The following is a 15,297-nucleotide window of genomic DNA, read 5'->3' as shown; positions in this document are numbered from 1 at the left end:
GAGCAAATTGGTTGATAGGTCGTACCGGACCCCGAGGGCGTGTTGTAAGAGTCGTTTCCTGCAGTCTGCACACGATTGGCATCCCTGTTTTCAGCCCGAGATTTCCAACGAAGGCGTCAGAGGCACAAAATTCGCTTTTGGCCAAGCCGGGCGTCCCTGGGCCATGATGCCCCACGATCGCACTGCAATCTGCTTCGAGCCCCAGGGCCCAAGCCCTGCAGATTAGTTTACTGACCAAACCCAAATCTGACCAGTTTGGCGAGGGAGTGACGCCAGAAGATGGGCTAAATTGAGCATTTCAGCTGAGGTGAGCCCTACTTGTAGCGACGCCATGGGCTAGAGACAGACCCTTGTCGCGAGCTTGTTCCAGGCCAGGGGTGTGTCTAAGCGGCTATTGGTCGAGCTAGATGGGACGATGTCGAGCCTTTGGCCTTTTGGGCAAGACAAGGCTATGTTAGTGACATGGGAATCGGGCAAGTCTCAAGCCTCTGTAGAGACGGAATCCCTACTGCATCTATCGAACCGTTTTCGAACGATCTAAGGCGGCGACGATTGGCTTGGTCCAACACGTATTGGCGCACGAGATCGACGGAAGTATTCACATCGCGATAGGGCTTCTCAAGAAGCCTTGCGAATCTGGATCGTCAGGCTGAGCGGTGTGGTACATTTTTTCAATACTGGTGTAATGGCGCCGACTATGTCCCTGCATGAGGCGTTTCCAATGCAACCTTGAACAAGCGATATCCGTAGAGTAGCAGTAACGGTCGCGGTCATAAAAGGTTATTATGAATTCTTTTGCTTTCCCTGTCCACTGTCGGTGTAGGGCGCCTGACGAAACTGAACTGGTCTCTCCCCGAGGAGAGACAAGCAAGCCCGCCTCCGCGTACTGTAATCGACACTCCAGCAGCCAAGCCCAGTGGAAGTCATCATAAGAGCATCAATGGCGGGCTATTGTCATTATTCGATTGCCTCTGCATTCGGTAGGAAAGGTGTAAGTGATATTGCATGTGGAGCTAACCACGATGGTTGCCATGAACTTTTGTTGGGCTGGAAGAGTCTATGCAACTCGAATCCCTTTTGACTGGTGAAGCGCCTCATCATGGGTTCTGCGTCATTTCGGGGGTTGCTTTGTAGGCTGAAGGGGGCTCGTATTGTGGAATCTGTTAATTTGATGGGTTTCTTAGTTCAAGCATGCCTCTGCTGAATGGTGATGATTAATGAGCATTTCTGCCCGATTTGATGCATCAAAAGACGTGTCGCGTGGCTGTATACAACCTATGCCACGCGGAGATCGATGCCTGCCGCTGTACATGACACGGCACGACGCGGGACAGCATGTCATTGCAGCTGGAAGTGCTTGCTTCCGAACTAGAACGTTGAGTTTTGGTCAATGCATCCATCGATGGAAATCCCCGTCCTCCCGATATCGTTGCCCTGTGGTGGATGCTTTGGTCTTGGGGATCGTCCAGTGCAGTCTCGATTGTGACACTGGAAAGAACAGACTCAGCTGAAACGATGGAATTACGACACGTGATTGGATACAAGCTTGGAAGGAATGGGGCCGCCTTCCCTTGTTTGGCGCCGGGCTTGCAAGGGGCGCCTGAAACTTGACGTTCACACCCAGCCACGGAAGGAAGGAGACGCTCACATCCAACATCCCACATCCCAAGTTAAAGGTTGCCGCTTAGATCTTGCTTTATCGAAAAACTCAACCAAGGACGTGACTCGGTCCGTCAATGTATTGCATGATGCATGATGCATCCGTACTATCATGACAAGGATTCGCAATTATGATATCGCCGCGCATTATTGCCAAGCGTCACATTGCATTGCATTGCATTGTAACGCGACGGTTGGCTGTGTCCGTCTCCGAATACCCTCTCTTAACTCGGCTAGGTTCTAACATTCAGTCGAAGCAGTTCGAACCATGTTTGATTATTTCCAATACCGAACGGGCCATCGCGTGCTAGTTGATGATATCAAACAAGCCACACAGACGCATGGTTCAGGTTGACCGTCAATATAATGTTGTCGACAACAATTCATCAGTCTCGGCCAAGCCAATGTCTCTCCTTTCCCCTGCTGGCGCTTTAGACCTTCTCCAGCGTTTCGGTAGCCAATCACAGACCAAGGATCTGCGACGGCGGTAACCTTGCCCAGCTGGACTCAATACGATGGGGTCTAGGCTTCTGTCAAGGCCCAAGGCAGTGAACTGCCAGTTGCCATCAACAAAACACGCGGGTAAATCGCTAACAATAATTTTTATTCAAGCTCCCTTTACCCTCCGCAGAAACTCGGATTCATAAACTTCCTGCCGAGTCAGTCGTGACTACGGCATGAACCCACCCCAGGGTAAACCGATATCCTACTGCCTTCTAGAAGCCACATTAGGGCGTCTCTTCGCATTGCAAGAGATGCGGCTGCGCCGCATGCAACGCAATCTCTTTCGCTACCAAAGCCCAGGCCGAATAAAAAAAGGTTCACTTTGAGGCCAGTGAAAATACGAGGGTGAACCCCGTCTTTACAAACATCAATAAGACAACCCCGCGCGTTCCGACAGCCCCGTTCATTCAAAGAGGTGCATGCAATCCTACTCCGAATGGGTTTTCAGCCGTGATGGGATCCGTTCCTACATCATCATGCTTGCTTGGTCATAGTGCACATCAAGCAACGATCTTCAGATACGCATCAGTAGCGTCTCCATTGGGCTGTCCGGGGAGGTGACTGAGATTTCTAACGTTCTTGATACGATTATTATCGCCTGCGATTTGATGATGACAAGACAAGGATGCAATGCGAGTCCCATGCTTTCTCTCCATGTGGGTGGCTGTCTTATGCTCTCACAGTATGGTTGTGGCTGTCTTATTGGTGGTGGATGCAACATACGCCGCATCGCATCTCAACATAACGTCAATTTTCGCAAAGTGTAATAGCTAGTCTTCCTCTCATACAACCCTAGTCTCGGCAAGTACCTCCAGCAGAAATATCGGCCGCCCTGCAACTTAGATCAGGCGGAATCCTTTCCTCCGTGGATCCACGCCGACATTCTGACACGGGGATCAAAACTCCGCCATTTCGTCCTGGCCTGGCTCTGGGACTAACAAGAACTCCTAACCACTCTTGGTCAGTGTTCAAAAATAGCACCCTGTTCAGCCTTACGAGCCCAGTCCCCACCACCTTGGTCAATATCCTTGTCAGTGTCACATTCAACTCCAGTCAATCCTCGCCAACCCTGTAAAACAAACAAATACTGGCGGAGAACCTCCTACGGATACGGAAAGCTCCCTCAAATCATATCAAGCATCAAAGATATATACCTTGTCTAGGACTTTTTTCTCTTCGAACCAATGCTTTATGCGCACAGGGTATAATACCTATCTTATTCCACTTCTTGGCTTCGAGTCATCCATCGCCATCGCTCGAATTGCCTTTTTGAGAGTTGGCAAATTGTTGCCTCCGGCTTCGTGTTTCGACGTGGGTCTTGCTGACAAGGAAATGACTTACACAAGTCTGACTGGCGCAGCACAACAAAAAACACTCACGGAGAACAAACTCGGCGCAATTCCACAGCAATGGATTGCTCGGCCTCGTTGATTGCGCAAGATACGCGACGACTCTTGCCACTCTCACAGGTCAATTACTCGCGTTCGTGTCCAGTTTCAGATAATTCGGGCGCGTCAAGCAACATCCCAATCATCATCGCCACAAGCTATGGTTCGCGATGAACAATGACATTCGCTCCACCTGGGATGTCCAACCATGAACCAGCCATTACATCTCACCGCTTGGCCTAAGCGCGGATCTAACCAACCTCTTGATATCCCATACCACTAAAACCCAGATATTGAGCTTCATCATTGACTCCGCAACGCCCGATCCTCATGGCCGTTAATTATGCTTACTTCAGAAAAACTCAACCTTGGCTGAATTGTACCCACTTAGGTTATGTATCGACTTCACATGAATTGATGAACTCACATGATTTAGAGTCATGCGGTCACCTACAGTAGCCGAATTTCTTGCCTAAGGAAAAGCAAATAAATCTCAAGATCCTTGTACCAGAGAACGAGAAGTAAGTACAGAGACTATGACCGAGATCTGCATGAGCGGCATATCAGACTCAACAACGTTACACCAGACATCGAACACCACAGCGTAATTGGTTTAGTGGTAAAATTCTCCGTTGCCATTCGTGCAGCGTCGGGGAGCCCTGGGTTCGATTCCCAGATTACGCATTACAACGGTCACTCCGACAAGTGAACAACTCTTTTGCTGTGTGGCATGCAAGTCCTTTTTGCTGGTCTATAAGAAACTTGTTATGCGCACGAACTGGAAGATACTGGTCTGTTAAAGAAAACAGGTGATCTGACTGCCCCGAAATTATCTTCTCATCATAGGTGGTCCCCTTACACATCATTCGAACCATTTGATTCGAGGAAGTTTTGTCCCATAACATATTTCTCTCAGGTGGAACGAAGAAGATGGCTTGCGCATGACCAAGCCTCTTTGAGAATATAACTCACGGATCACCGCTCCTGGAAATCAATATCAGCCGCATTATCGGTGCTGGAGCCCCTCTTGTTGGTGTACTATGGTCAAGTTGAGCAAATCGGTAAGGTACAGAAGCATGAGGCTGGCTGACAAGCCTCGGCGCTATCTTCACAACTTGGAAGTTAGTGAGTGCCTCGGTTCCGATAACTTGGAATTTCCCCTCTATCGAATGCCTTGGCGTCAAGCCGTCTCCGGCAGTGCATCTTAGTTTGATTGACTAACTCTGACCGTTGACCTGGTGGTTGGTTCTCAAGTGTCACTGACCGACTTCCTCGGAAAAAGCTAGTTCTGAGTTCAAGAGCAAGTATATTTCATAGGCAACTATCACCTCGCTTGCGCTCAGGTCTATCGTGCAAAATTGCATACACCCATCGCCCATTCCTTCGTAGAAAGTCTGCTTCTGCTGAATCTTCCCAAGACTAGCAGAGGATTAACCAACCCCGTAACTTTGCGCGCCCCTAACCAATAAGGATATATATAAGTACCTTCGTCAAAGCAAAAGAGAAAGAGAACAAAGGGGCTAGATCCGCAACGGAGAGCCCAGTGATGTTCCCTAGATGCCACCTGACAGCTCCATTGGTTCGGGCTCCATAGCGCCAACCATACCATCCTCGTCCCGCTCTTCTTCCATCATCTCGATCAGGCTGTCGAGATTCGTGTCCAGGCTCTCGCCCTCCTTCGGATCGAGACACCTCTTGAGAAGTTTCCTATACTTTTCAATCTTCTCGCCCGTGCCCACCATGCTCAGCGCCTCGACATAATCCGTCTCAGCTGTCCGTTGCTCAGCAAGCAATGTGCTTAGTTGGCGGGCGAGACTCAGCCTCTCTTCGTATGACTCTTCCTGCACGCCTCCATCGCCATTGATGCGGCTGAGTTCACTGTCCACTGACCGCTGAACATGTAAGCGGTTTTGGTGTGTGATGAGTGACAGCACCTGATGCTTGGCTAGGTTGGCTTCTTGGTTGTTTTTGGACGCCGCTTCTTCTGACTCGAGCTGCCCCTCAGCATCTGTTATGTTTTGCCGGAGAGCATTCAGATCTGCCTGGGTGTTGGCCAAGATTCGCTTCGCCTCTGCCTCTGCTACATCCTTTTCCCGCCATTCCTCTTCGTAGCTCTTAGCTAGATCCTGGAACTTCTCCATAATCAGGGGTGTGATCCGTGACTGGACAGTGTTTGCTGCCGCAGACTGGAAAGCCACCGGGGGTTGCCGATTCGCCTTCTCGAGCAGTGCATCCTTGAAAGAAGCATGTCGTTGGGATTCAGGAGCAAAAGGAGACGACGATCGTTGAGGTCCACGTTCTTTCTTCGTCGCGTTCAAATCCATAATAAGATCCTCTGCCCTGACTCCGTCGTTATTCGTAAGATCTGATGAAGCATTACGTCCTAATAGTGCTCTTATGCACTTCCTAGCGTTCCGCTGCGCCGCAAGGTGTAATGCTGTATTTCCGTCATTATCTTGAACATCCAGCAATCTCTGAAATGCGCTTGGTTCTAGGCCCTCCTGAAGTTTGTTGAGAATGTTGTCCAAGTAGTATCGTGAGCATGATGAGTTGAATACTCTGCCGTTCTTCATAACAGCCGCATGATGTATCACTGTACAGCCCATATTGTCACGAGCATCGAATGTTTCGAATAGCTCTTTCATCACGACGGGAAAGCTCTGCTTCTCGTAACAGTTCGTAAAGTTTACTGAGTGCATGAACGGTGTCTCGCCGCGTATGTTTCTGACAGTGGACGATGCGTTAAATCGCTTGAGTTGTTTGACAACATCAACGTCTCCCATTGCGGACGCCCAGTGAAGCGCCGTATGATCCTCCGCATCGATCGGCCAGTTAGGTTGAAAGTTGGCGGGTGGATCAGGCTTCACTGCTGGTTGGTCTGTTTTACTGAGGAGGAAGTAGTCGAGAAGTTCGTCGCCATATAGCGCATGTTGTTGCTCGGTAAGGTCTTGCAGGTTGCTGTCGTCTCTTCTGCGTTTCCGTCCTGTGCCTGGCACTTGGGGCATCTCGAAACGTTCGTCTTCGGCCATGTACGATGCTGATGCCACTGTGAGGTTATCTGGTGTATCTTCGTCACCCATTACCGTATCGGGGTCATCGTGAATTACGGGCGCAGGAGCAGGAGCTGGAGGCGGATCTGATAACCGTCAGCTGTATCCTATCTGATATCACACTCGACATACTGTTCCATTTCGGTAGCGGAGGCTTAGACTTTGGTCCCTTGGGTTTACTAGCATGCCTGGGAGCAGGAGGTGGGCTCTCCGCACCAGCGACATATTCAAAGATGGGTCGCAATCGATCGAATACGCTGTGCCGCTCTGCTAATGCTTGTCCGCTCTCGAGTGGTATCCAAGTGCCTGTGCAATGGTGTTAGATGATAAACGGCGTATTTGAGGAGTTGGCGAACCTTGGTATTTTCCATAGCCACCTTGGATTTTCTCGTGAACGTCTTTTTGCACATCTCGTTCGAGAATTCTGGTTCGAGCTGGCTTGTCGAACCCAGCAGCCTTCAGAATATGTGTCGCATTGATCCAGTTATCATGTCTCCTTCGCATCACATGTTCTTTGAGGTCACCACCAAACTGGAATTCGTATACAGGTATCTGAAGGAGAACTGATTAGTAAAGGCATTGGATTGATAGCACTAGTGGGGGATGGTAGTATCAGGGGCGAGCTCCATCAGAGACATCTGCTGCTCACGACACTCCGTCTTCAAACGAAGCTGTTCAGATGAATGCACCAATAGAGTCAAATAAAAGAGGTCGCAGCAACTGAAGAGACTTACACCACTGTATACTGCGCTGTAGACGCCAGGTCCAGAAGCAGCAGCAGCTGCTGCATTAGCATTGGCCTTGACCATGTGGGCGGCTAAGATGAAGCAATTCTGGAACCATGCGAGATGGTGACGGGACGAGGGTGGAGAGGATTAATCGGGAGGATTAGCAGGGCAAGATAGAACTCGTAATAATCATCAGCGGCAAAAGAGAGGTCGAATTGAACGTTGCAAGTGGGCTTTGCAGTATCGCCGAAAGCTCTTCCCAAGTTCAAGTTGCCTAGGTAATATGAGTTCACGTCAAAGACGCGGTCCACGGTTGACGAGACGCGCCTTCACGCGAAGCACTTAAAGTGCTGCTGCCTGAGGCGTTCAAGGGATCCCTCGGGCTCACGTGACTCGAGTACTGCCACGGGGTGCCTCCTGAAGCTGGCAGATTACTAGTGGGCGAGGCATTGGCCTTGATTGATTGGCAGGGGTACAACAAACAAAATAGACAATACCAACCAACACTCAGGACTTTTTTGAAAGACACTTTATGGATACGACGAGCTGCAGACGCACTGCGGGATTCTTTGTCTGTTAGTTAATACGCGAAGCCTCGAGGCTATTACTCGCTGTGAGCTCAGAAGGACCAACATTGGGGAGCTCAGAAGGAACCTATATGGTAACAACAAAGAAGCCGGGAACGATATATCATAGCGACAACATACAAGCTCAGGGAGAAACTCTAAAACCGACACAACATGGCAGACTCTTTACATAATGCGCCTATAGTCCTCGACAACGGATCTGGCACTATTCGAGCTGGGTTTGCAGGCGATGATCTACCAAAATGTTACTTTCCTTCGTGGGTTGGTCGACCGAAGCATCTAAGAGTTCTCGCGGGTGCCCTCGAGGGCGAGGTATTCATAGGACAAAAGGCCTCCACGGAATTGAGAGGGCTGCTCAAAATTCGGTATCCCCTCGAGCATGGTATTGTCACCGACTGGGACGATATGGAGAGGATCTGGGAGTATGTTTACGGTGAAGGATTGAAGACTCTCAGCGAAGAGGTTTGTTGCTCAAGTGCCTAGCTGTGCAATTATACTGACATCTTACAGCATCCCGTTTTATTGACGGAACCTCCTTTGAACCCCCGAAGCAATCGCGACACCGCCGCCCAGATCCTCTTCGAGACATTCAACGTCCCCGCACTCCACACTTCCATCCAAGCCGTGCTATCACTATACGCCAGTGGCCGAACAACCGGTATCGTTCTCGACTCTGGTGACGGTGTTTCTCATGCTGTACCTGTTTACGAGGGTTTCGCCATGCCCAGCAGTATTCGCCGAATCGACGTGGCAGGTCGAGATGTGACTGAGTACATGCAGACGTTGCTACGGAAGAGTGGATATGTCTTTCACACGAGTGCTGAGAAGGAAGTCGTGAGGTTAATCAAGGAGAGCGTCTCTTATGTTGCTCATGATCCACGGAAAGAGGAGAGGGATTGGGTCGGTGTGAAGCCCAATGAGAGCAAGTTTGCCGAATACGTGCTTCCAGACGGCTTCAAGCTCAAGGTGAGACTCTTTGTTCTCTGCTCAATGTTTGGACAAGCTAACATATTGAAGATTGGCGCGGAACGCTTTAGAGCACCCGAGATCCTCTTTGACCCTGAGATTATCGGCCTCGAATATCCTGGTGTACACCAGATTGTCGTTGATGCCATCAACCGAACAGATCTCGACCTACGAAAATCTCTCTACAGCAACATCGTGCTCTCTGGAGGCAGCACATTGACAAAGGGCTTCGGTGACCGTCTTTTGACAGAGCTGCAAAAGCTTGCAGTCAAGGACATGAGAATCAAGATTTTTGCGCCACCAGAGAGAAAGTACTCTACCTGGATTGGAGGCAGTATTCTTGCTGGATTGAGTACTTTCCGAAAGGTCAGTGATTTTATCGTGATACCTTTCATTACTATACTAACGTGTGACAGATGTGGGTGAGCATTGATGACTGGCACGAGAACCCCGACATTATCCATACCAAGTTCACGTAAGAACGACGTACATATGCGTGTCACCCTTTGACTTCGCATCTTTGTGATGCAGCCATAACGACGAAATAATCGGACATGAACATGTCTGAGCTCATCGACACTGATTTTTCGTCGTCTGGACCTTTATGATCGAGATGACCTTGACCTTTGTGATCGCAAGCCCTCGCAACCCAAACCAACCCCCTTTGACGCGCTGCTGTTGTTGATAGAGCGATGCAGAAGCCTTGCATGGAATGGAAGATTTAGTGCTGTTTGGTGTGTGTGGAGACACCAGTGCAGTTGTAGACAACCTTTGCCAGATAGAGGAAGCCTAATGATACCCTGATGTGTTGAGATTGTGTTTAGCTTTGTGAAGTCGTTCTCTCAACCAAAGAGTCTCTGTCTCTGAGCATCATGAGATATATAAGGGGAGGCAAGGAAACTTAGGACTTCTGGTCTAAGTTATGAAAAGACTCAGGTAAGTTTAGTATATCTTAACAAGCCTTTAGACTATTTTATTTTCGCACCCTGATTTAACGACAGAAGTGAAGTCTTGCACCCTGAGGACATACATACAAGCCACAAGGGTAAGGAGTAAATGAGTAATAAGTAATAATGCTTTTATAATAGAAAAGAGCTGCGCTCGGGGGTATATAAATCTTCACCAGAAACAAGCATCATACAGGCAAAGCAAGAGTAGAAGGGCAGTTTCATATCGCCCCTCTTGATTGTCAGTGCCAACCGTACATCCGGGGTATATCGTCAACCCATTTGCTCTGAGGTCCCCGCCATATTTTCGTCCAAATATCAAATCCCATCAACGCCAGTCGCTAATTCATATCTTTTCGTACAAACACCCTCGATCGTTCTTTTCTTATGTTTTGTTGTTCAGTCTCGGCTGAAAGTGCTGCTAACACGAGCCCAAAGCTTCGTCTTGGAGCTCATAGAGCTGCTGTCGCTAGCATCAGAGCCGGCATCGCTATCCTTGCGATGGAACACATTGCCGGCGCCGCCAATGCCGACATGTCCAGCTGCCATTTGGTCACGGGCGGCAATGCGGTCGTACTCGTCGTCAAGAGACACAGAGGGTTGCTCGCTTGCGCGGTGGACGTTGCCAGCTCCGCCGATGCCGCTGAAGAAGCGGCGTGAGGGAGTAGTAGTAGTTGTGGTTTTTGTGGTTGTACTGGGGGTCACGACGGTGCGGGTTGAGGAGGATGTTGTGTCTTTTGAGGCACGAGAGATGTTGCCGTAGCCGCCGCGGCCGGAACGTACGAAGACGTTTGTGGAGGGAGAGGGCTCAGTGAGGATGTAGCTGGGCATTGTGGTTCTGGTTGTGGTTGTGTAAGTGAGGTGGGTTGTAAGTTGTGATGATTTCTCAGTGTTGAGGATGAGAAGAGGATATAATTGATTCAATGTCAAGTTGTAGATTGGATCGTCAAGAGTAAGTAGAGCTTGAGAAGAGAAAGAGAGGTTGTCATGATGGGAAGAGCTTGGGTAGTTATACCACGACTCAAGCTTATTCAAGGGGGCCAAAGCACAACCTTACCTTGGACAAGGTGACCTACCTTCAGCCAAGCCAAGCCAAACAAACACAGCACAACAACGCAATTCCTGATACTTTTGAGCTCACCCCACAAATGGACCCATCTTTAGATTTTTTTTCTTCCTTCTTTTCTCTCTTGTTCCTTCGCTTCTCCCCGCATTTTAGATCGTCATGTCAATACCCGCCACTCCCTCAACCCATAGCCGCCAAACAGGAGACTTGATGACCCAACGAGCTAATACTCCGCCAATCTAGGAACTTGAAGGCAAAAAAGTCAGAGCTTTTTCTCGTCTCCTGACATTCTTGGGCAATTACGCTTTGCAGTTAACGGCAACCACTGTGCGTGTGATCCAAAGCTGTTCCTTGCCCAGAGAAATGGCGCTGTCACGCGGTCCCCCCAGATTTTTACCAAATTGTGTTCCTGGATTGTCTAGAGTTTTTAGTATGTAAAAATTACCCCATAGAAATGCACTACCCCCAAGCTATTGGTCAATGCAGGGATGTAAGGATCCACGACTAGGACGTCTTTGCATTAGCGTCATCTTGGAAGACGACGACGTGCTTTGGATATTGGATATTACAACCCAGACCCAGACCAGATAATTCCTTGCAATTTTGCCTTGTGATGTCGTCGTCATGAGGGGAAGTGTAACAGAACACGTTGTCAATGGGACTCTGTAATTGAATGGGCCCTTTTGGTGGTGAGACCTTGAGACTCTGAGACAAGTCGATCAGGGTGATCAATAGACTCCAAGCCATGCATCGTGAGTTTGGAGTCTATAGAGCAGTTGGCTGTAACAGCTCTCCACTTCAGAAACACAAACATGACCTCAGTCTGATGTACAAACACCCAAGGAAAGTTACCACATCTGCACCCAAGATCTTTAGAGACAACAGGCTAGCAACGGCCACTCCCGCCTTAGATCTAGGTTGTGTCCCTCAAATCTTGACTGAACAATGGTCTTTCTCGTTTTCGAGACCCAATTCCCATCTTTTACGAGATAGAAACGTTGATATCCTATCGTCTTACCAACTTGTGCTATGCTCTGACCGAGATCTCGAAGCTCCCCATGTTATCAGATCCGAGCCCTGCTTGGCCCACGTCTCTTCCCCAGATCTTGTTCCAAAACGGATATGCTCCATCTGAATAGACTATTCTGTATGTAAAAATAGACAGGACGAGTAAGAGAGCACTTCATCAACACCGAACTTTCCGACTTTCCGAGTATTCCGAAAACATCGCTTATACATTGTCCAATTTCGAAGTGTTTCGTGAGTATAGGGCGCCTATGTTCGCTTCATGCCATGCCATCTTTCAATATAAACATGGCCGTGATCTTGATGTGGCATGTTGCTGTCGTTCCGAAGTGGCACTAGAGACACTGTAGTCGGTCATGTGCCAGTTTGTCAACGCCTCTGGAGATTTTTGAGAAAGAGAGTTTCACCCCACTATTGGACCTCGCGACGATGCTCTACAATGACAGCTGGCATTCGAAGAGGCACTCATCATTCTTTCAAGGCTTCTCCTCGGTGTTATAAGACCTGTTAAGAGAAAGACAGCTTGTCTCAGTCCCACAATGGCACAACCCCATCACCAATCATATCAAGCCCGAACCATTGACGTTTCAAGGTGACCGTTAAAGCATCAAGTCATATTCTCATACTGCCTCCGTTTCATAGCAGTGATCAAATTGCCGAATATCCAGAAGCGAGATATTCTATGGAGATTATCAGGATCTGCGCAAGCACGGTGCAAAACATACCGACTTTTGTCAAACTCTATTGTGCTGTGATATCGATTCTATGACCCAGTTTCTCAAATAAGAGCCGCGTGGTCATGACGAAAATCCATCAACAATCCAGTAAATGCTCAATTCGGTCAATCAAACCATGTTGTTGATGTGCTTGTGTCGGTCGCTAGTTATATAGCAAAGTGTTTGGGCCTCTGAACATTAGTAGAATTGTGCGACTGTTCTCACTAGTTGCAAGGCACAGAGTAAATGGTAAAACATTATAACATTTAGAGAATAGATATCCAGCCTACCAGGCTATTTAGGTCAAGTATACTCCATCCAACGCCCCAAAGATCATTTCTTCAGATTCCAAATACAAGGCTGCAAAAGAAGCACAATTGTGCATGCCGGACTTCGTCTTTCGGCATATTCAGAAACCGAGAAAGATCATCTATTTGCCCATGCTCATCCAGCCGAAGATGCCGCATGCGAAGGACAGAACCAAGAAAGTGATGATACCAGCACCAGCCCTGTCTGCAGTGGTTAAAGGCTTGTAGGTCCTATCAATCTTGCCGTCTCCGACATTGCCGGCGTTGGGGTTACCCTTGGAGGTACCTCCAGTCTTGGCCGTGACAGGAGGAGGTGTGTTCTCCATGAGGAGAGACGAAACGGCAGCAAGGACGTTCATCTGCTGACCGGCACCTGTCTTGCCATCATAGACACCGCTGGCCCACTTAAAGCCGCAAACACGCTTTGTGTCTCCTCCAGTACATTGCTTGATGGCAGCTTCGGTTGATGTCTGGAGAACAGGAAGAATCTTTGGCTTGATAAAGGGAGCGAGATGTGTTGCCTGAGACATCCAACGGTGGACGTAGCCCTTGAATGAGTACATATCGGTGGTGCAGGTGCCGTGGTTCTCGCAGGCAATCTCCACAGCGATATCCTTGGGGAAGAAGTTGCTGATAGTAGCGTCGACCAATTTGCTTACACGGTCCTTCCATTTCTGCTCACCATTGGTCTGAAGAAGTCAGTGAATTGTCATTAATATCATGTTTAGGCCGACTTACATGGTTGTACATGAAAGCAGCGCCTTGGAGGAAGACACCAGAGTTATAAGAGAACTGAGCCTTGTTGATATCGGTACAGTTAGTTCCGACATGAGCACCGTCATAAATCTTATAAGTGGTAGGGTCAAGGAAACCGACGCCCTCCATCCAGTCCCAGGTCTTCTCAGCCCAGTCGGAATAAGTCTTATTGCCAGTGTAGCGAGCAAGTCGGGCACCCAAGTTGAAGAAGCATCCGTTAGCAATACCTTTTAGAAGTTAGTACAGAGTCGATCAAGGTAAATATCTCAAGAGGGGCGCTGACTGTTCTTGTAGTCGTAACCGTTGTTAGTTCGAGGAATTTGCCATCGAAGACCACCGTTGCAAGTGCTGTCATGTCGATCAGGATTGGCCTGAGTGTTGAAAACGGCCTGAGCGAGGGCAAGCCATCCAGGCTGGTCTGAAGCAGGGTTGGGGAAGTCCAGCTCAGCAGCCAACATGGCGGACATTCCCCAGAAGCCTTGATCGTCGTTTCCGAGGGACAGAGTAACGTTGGCGGGTTGGTAGTCCTGATCATCGCCGACTTGGAACTGCATGGCCTGCATCACCAATTTGTTGTAGGTAGAATCGCCGGTGCACTTCCAGTAATCCATATACGTCCCCCACATAGCACCACCTTCCCACCAGTAGTAGTCACCATTGGGAGGAGGACCAGGCAGAATACCAGGAATACCGCCAGGGTCGTTTCCGTGGTAGTATGTGATCAAGTCAGCAGCGAGTTGCTTGGCTGACTTCTTGATGTCGGCTGTTGCTAAAGTTAATGTCTGTTTACCTCCGAGCCAACCGTTGGGGGACCGCACCTGTGGATGCAATGCTATAAGGCGACTGGGCGTTAACGAAACCCGTTGAGGCCAAAAGCGCAACGGCGCCGGTTGAAAAAATGGACTTCATCGTGGGCGAATGCGAGTGAAATGAAGCGAGCGAGGTTGAGAGCGAGCGATGGAAATCGACGGGAACGAGCGATAGACGCGCCCAGCGAGGGCTTCGTCGAAATATCGATAAATCTGTGGAATTTATCGTAAACTGACCGAGCAGTCAAAGAGTGTGAGTCGATCTGACCGATTAAAAGGACAAACGGTCGACGTAAAGTCTGCGATGAATCGATGTTGTTGAAGAAGTCAAAGTGCCAAGGAAAAGAAATGGAAACGGGCGACGGGGGTTAATGCGTGCGTTAGTAGGCGGGAATAGGTACTTGCCGCAAGGTGAGGTACATGCAGAAGCGCGCAATGCAATTAAAAGGGAGCGAGAGAGGGAGGGAGAAACAGAGGCTAGAACCAATGAGATTGACGGTGGATCGCGAAGAAGGAGGGTGACACGAGCTGTTGAGTGGCTCAAACGGAGTGAGCGAGACCCGGGAACCGTCACATTAGCGGCGTCAGGTACCTATTTTTGCTGCGATGGAGGGGGCAGCATGATTACGCATTGATACGAAGTGATCAGGGGTTGGGGAATGGTTTGAGTTGGTGGTTCGTTCTTGTTTTGATCTTGCACTGCAGCTACAGTACAGATGCTTGGTCGTATTCCCTCTTCCTACTCTGCAGTATACGGTTACTGTACTCCGTATGTCCTCAGTTGTTA

At 49.1% G+C, this 15,297-nt stretch overlaps 4 protein-coding genes and 1 non-coding gene across 5 annotated transcripts; 2 read left to right on the top strand and 3 right to left on the bottom strand.

Moving 5' to 3' along the window:
* Window positions 1-4,153: 4,153 nt before the first annotated feature.
* Window positions 4,154-4,235, top strand: FOBCDRAFT_t135. Its single transcript has one exon. It is a non-coding gene; the product is annotated as a tRNA-Gly (tRNA).
* A 602-nt stretch (window positions 4,236-4,837) lies between these two features.
* Window positions 4,838-7,634, bottom strand: FOBCDRAFT_33536 (uncharacterized protein). The gene is made up of 4 exons (XM_031183484.3): window positions 7,336-7,634; window positions 6,958-7,153; window positions 6,734-6,907; window positions 4,838-6,687 (listed from the first exon to the last, which is right to left on the bottom strand). The coding sequence occupies exons 1-4, from the start codon at window positions 7,408-7,410 to the stop codon at window positions 5,105-5,107; spliced, it is 2,028 nt and encodes a 675-aa protein (XP_031039126.1). The 5' UTR covers window positions 7,411-7,634; the 3' UTR covers window positions 4,838-5,104.
* A 153-nt stretch (window positions 7,635-7,787) lies between these two features.
* Window positions 7,788-9,696, top strand: FOBCDRAFT_160678 (actin family). The gene is made up of 4 exons (XM_031183482.3): window positions 7,788-8,378; window positions 8,427-8,882; window positions 8,934-9,248; window positions 9,299-9,696. Exons 1-4 carry the CDS (start codon window positions 8,070-8,072, stop codon window positions 9,359-9,361), a joined length of 1,143 nt encoding a protein of 380 aa, XP_031039124.1. The 5' UTR covers window positions 7,788-8,069; the 3' UTR covers window positions 9,362-9,696.
* Window positions 9,697-10,228: 532 nt separating this feature from the next.
* FOBCDRAFT_201332 (uncharacterized protein) lies at window positions 10,229-10,660 on the bottom strand (the record flags this gene model as incomplete). The annotated part of the gene is made up of 1 exon (XM_054704541.1): window positions 10,229-10,660. One exon carries the CDS (start codon window positions 10,658-10,660, stop codon window positions 10,229-10,231), a length of 432 nt encoding a protein of 143 aa, XP_054560516.1.
* Window positions 10,661-12,884: 2,224 nt separating this feature from the next.
* Window positions 12,885-14,951, bottom strand: FOBCDRAFT_250241 (glycoside hydrolase). The gene is made up of 4 exons (XM_031183477.3): window positions 14,520-14,951; window positions 13,985-14,464; window positions 13,684-13,928; window positions 12,885-13,634 (listed from the first exon to the last, which is right to left on the bottom strand). The coding sequence occupies exons 1-4, from the start codon at window positions 14,608-14,610 to the stop codon at window positions 13,068-13,070; spliced, it is 1,383 nt and encodes a 460-aa protein (XP_031039119.1). The 5' UTR covers window positions 14,611-14,951; the 3' UTR covers window positions 12,885-13,067.
* Window positions 14,952-15,297: the final 346 nt, after the last annotated feature.

This window comes from Fusarium oxysporum, chromosome V, assembly GCF_013085055.1.
Source record: "Fusarium oxysporum Fo47 chromosome V, complete sequence".
Lineage (NCBI taxonomy): Eukaryota > Fungi > Ascomycota > Sordariomycetes > Hypocreales > Nectriaceae > Fusarium > Fusarium oxysporum.
Note: the sequence above shows the minus strand (reverse complement) of the source record. Positions and strands in the feature narration are given on the sequence as shown.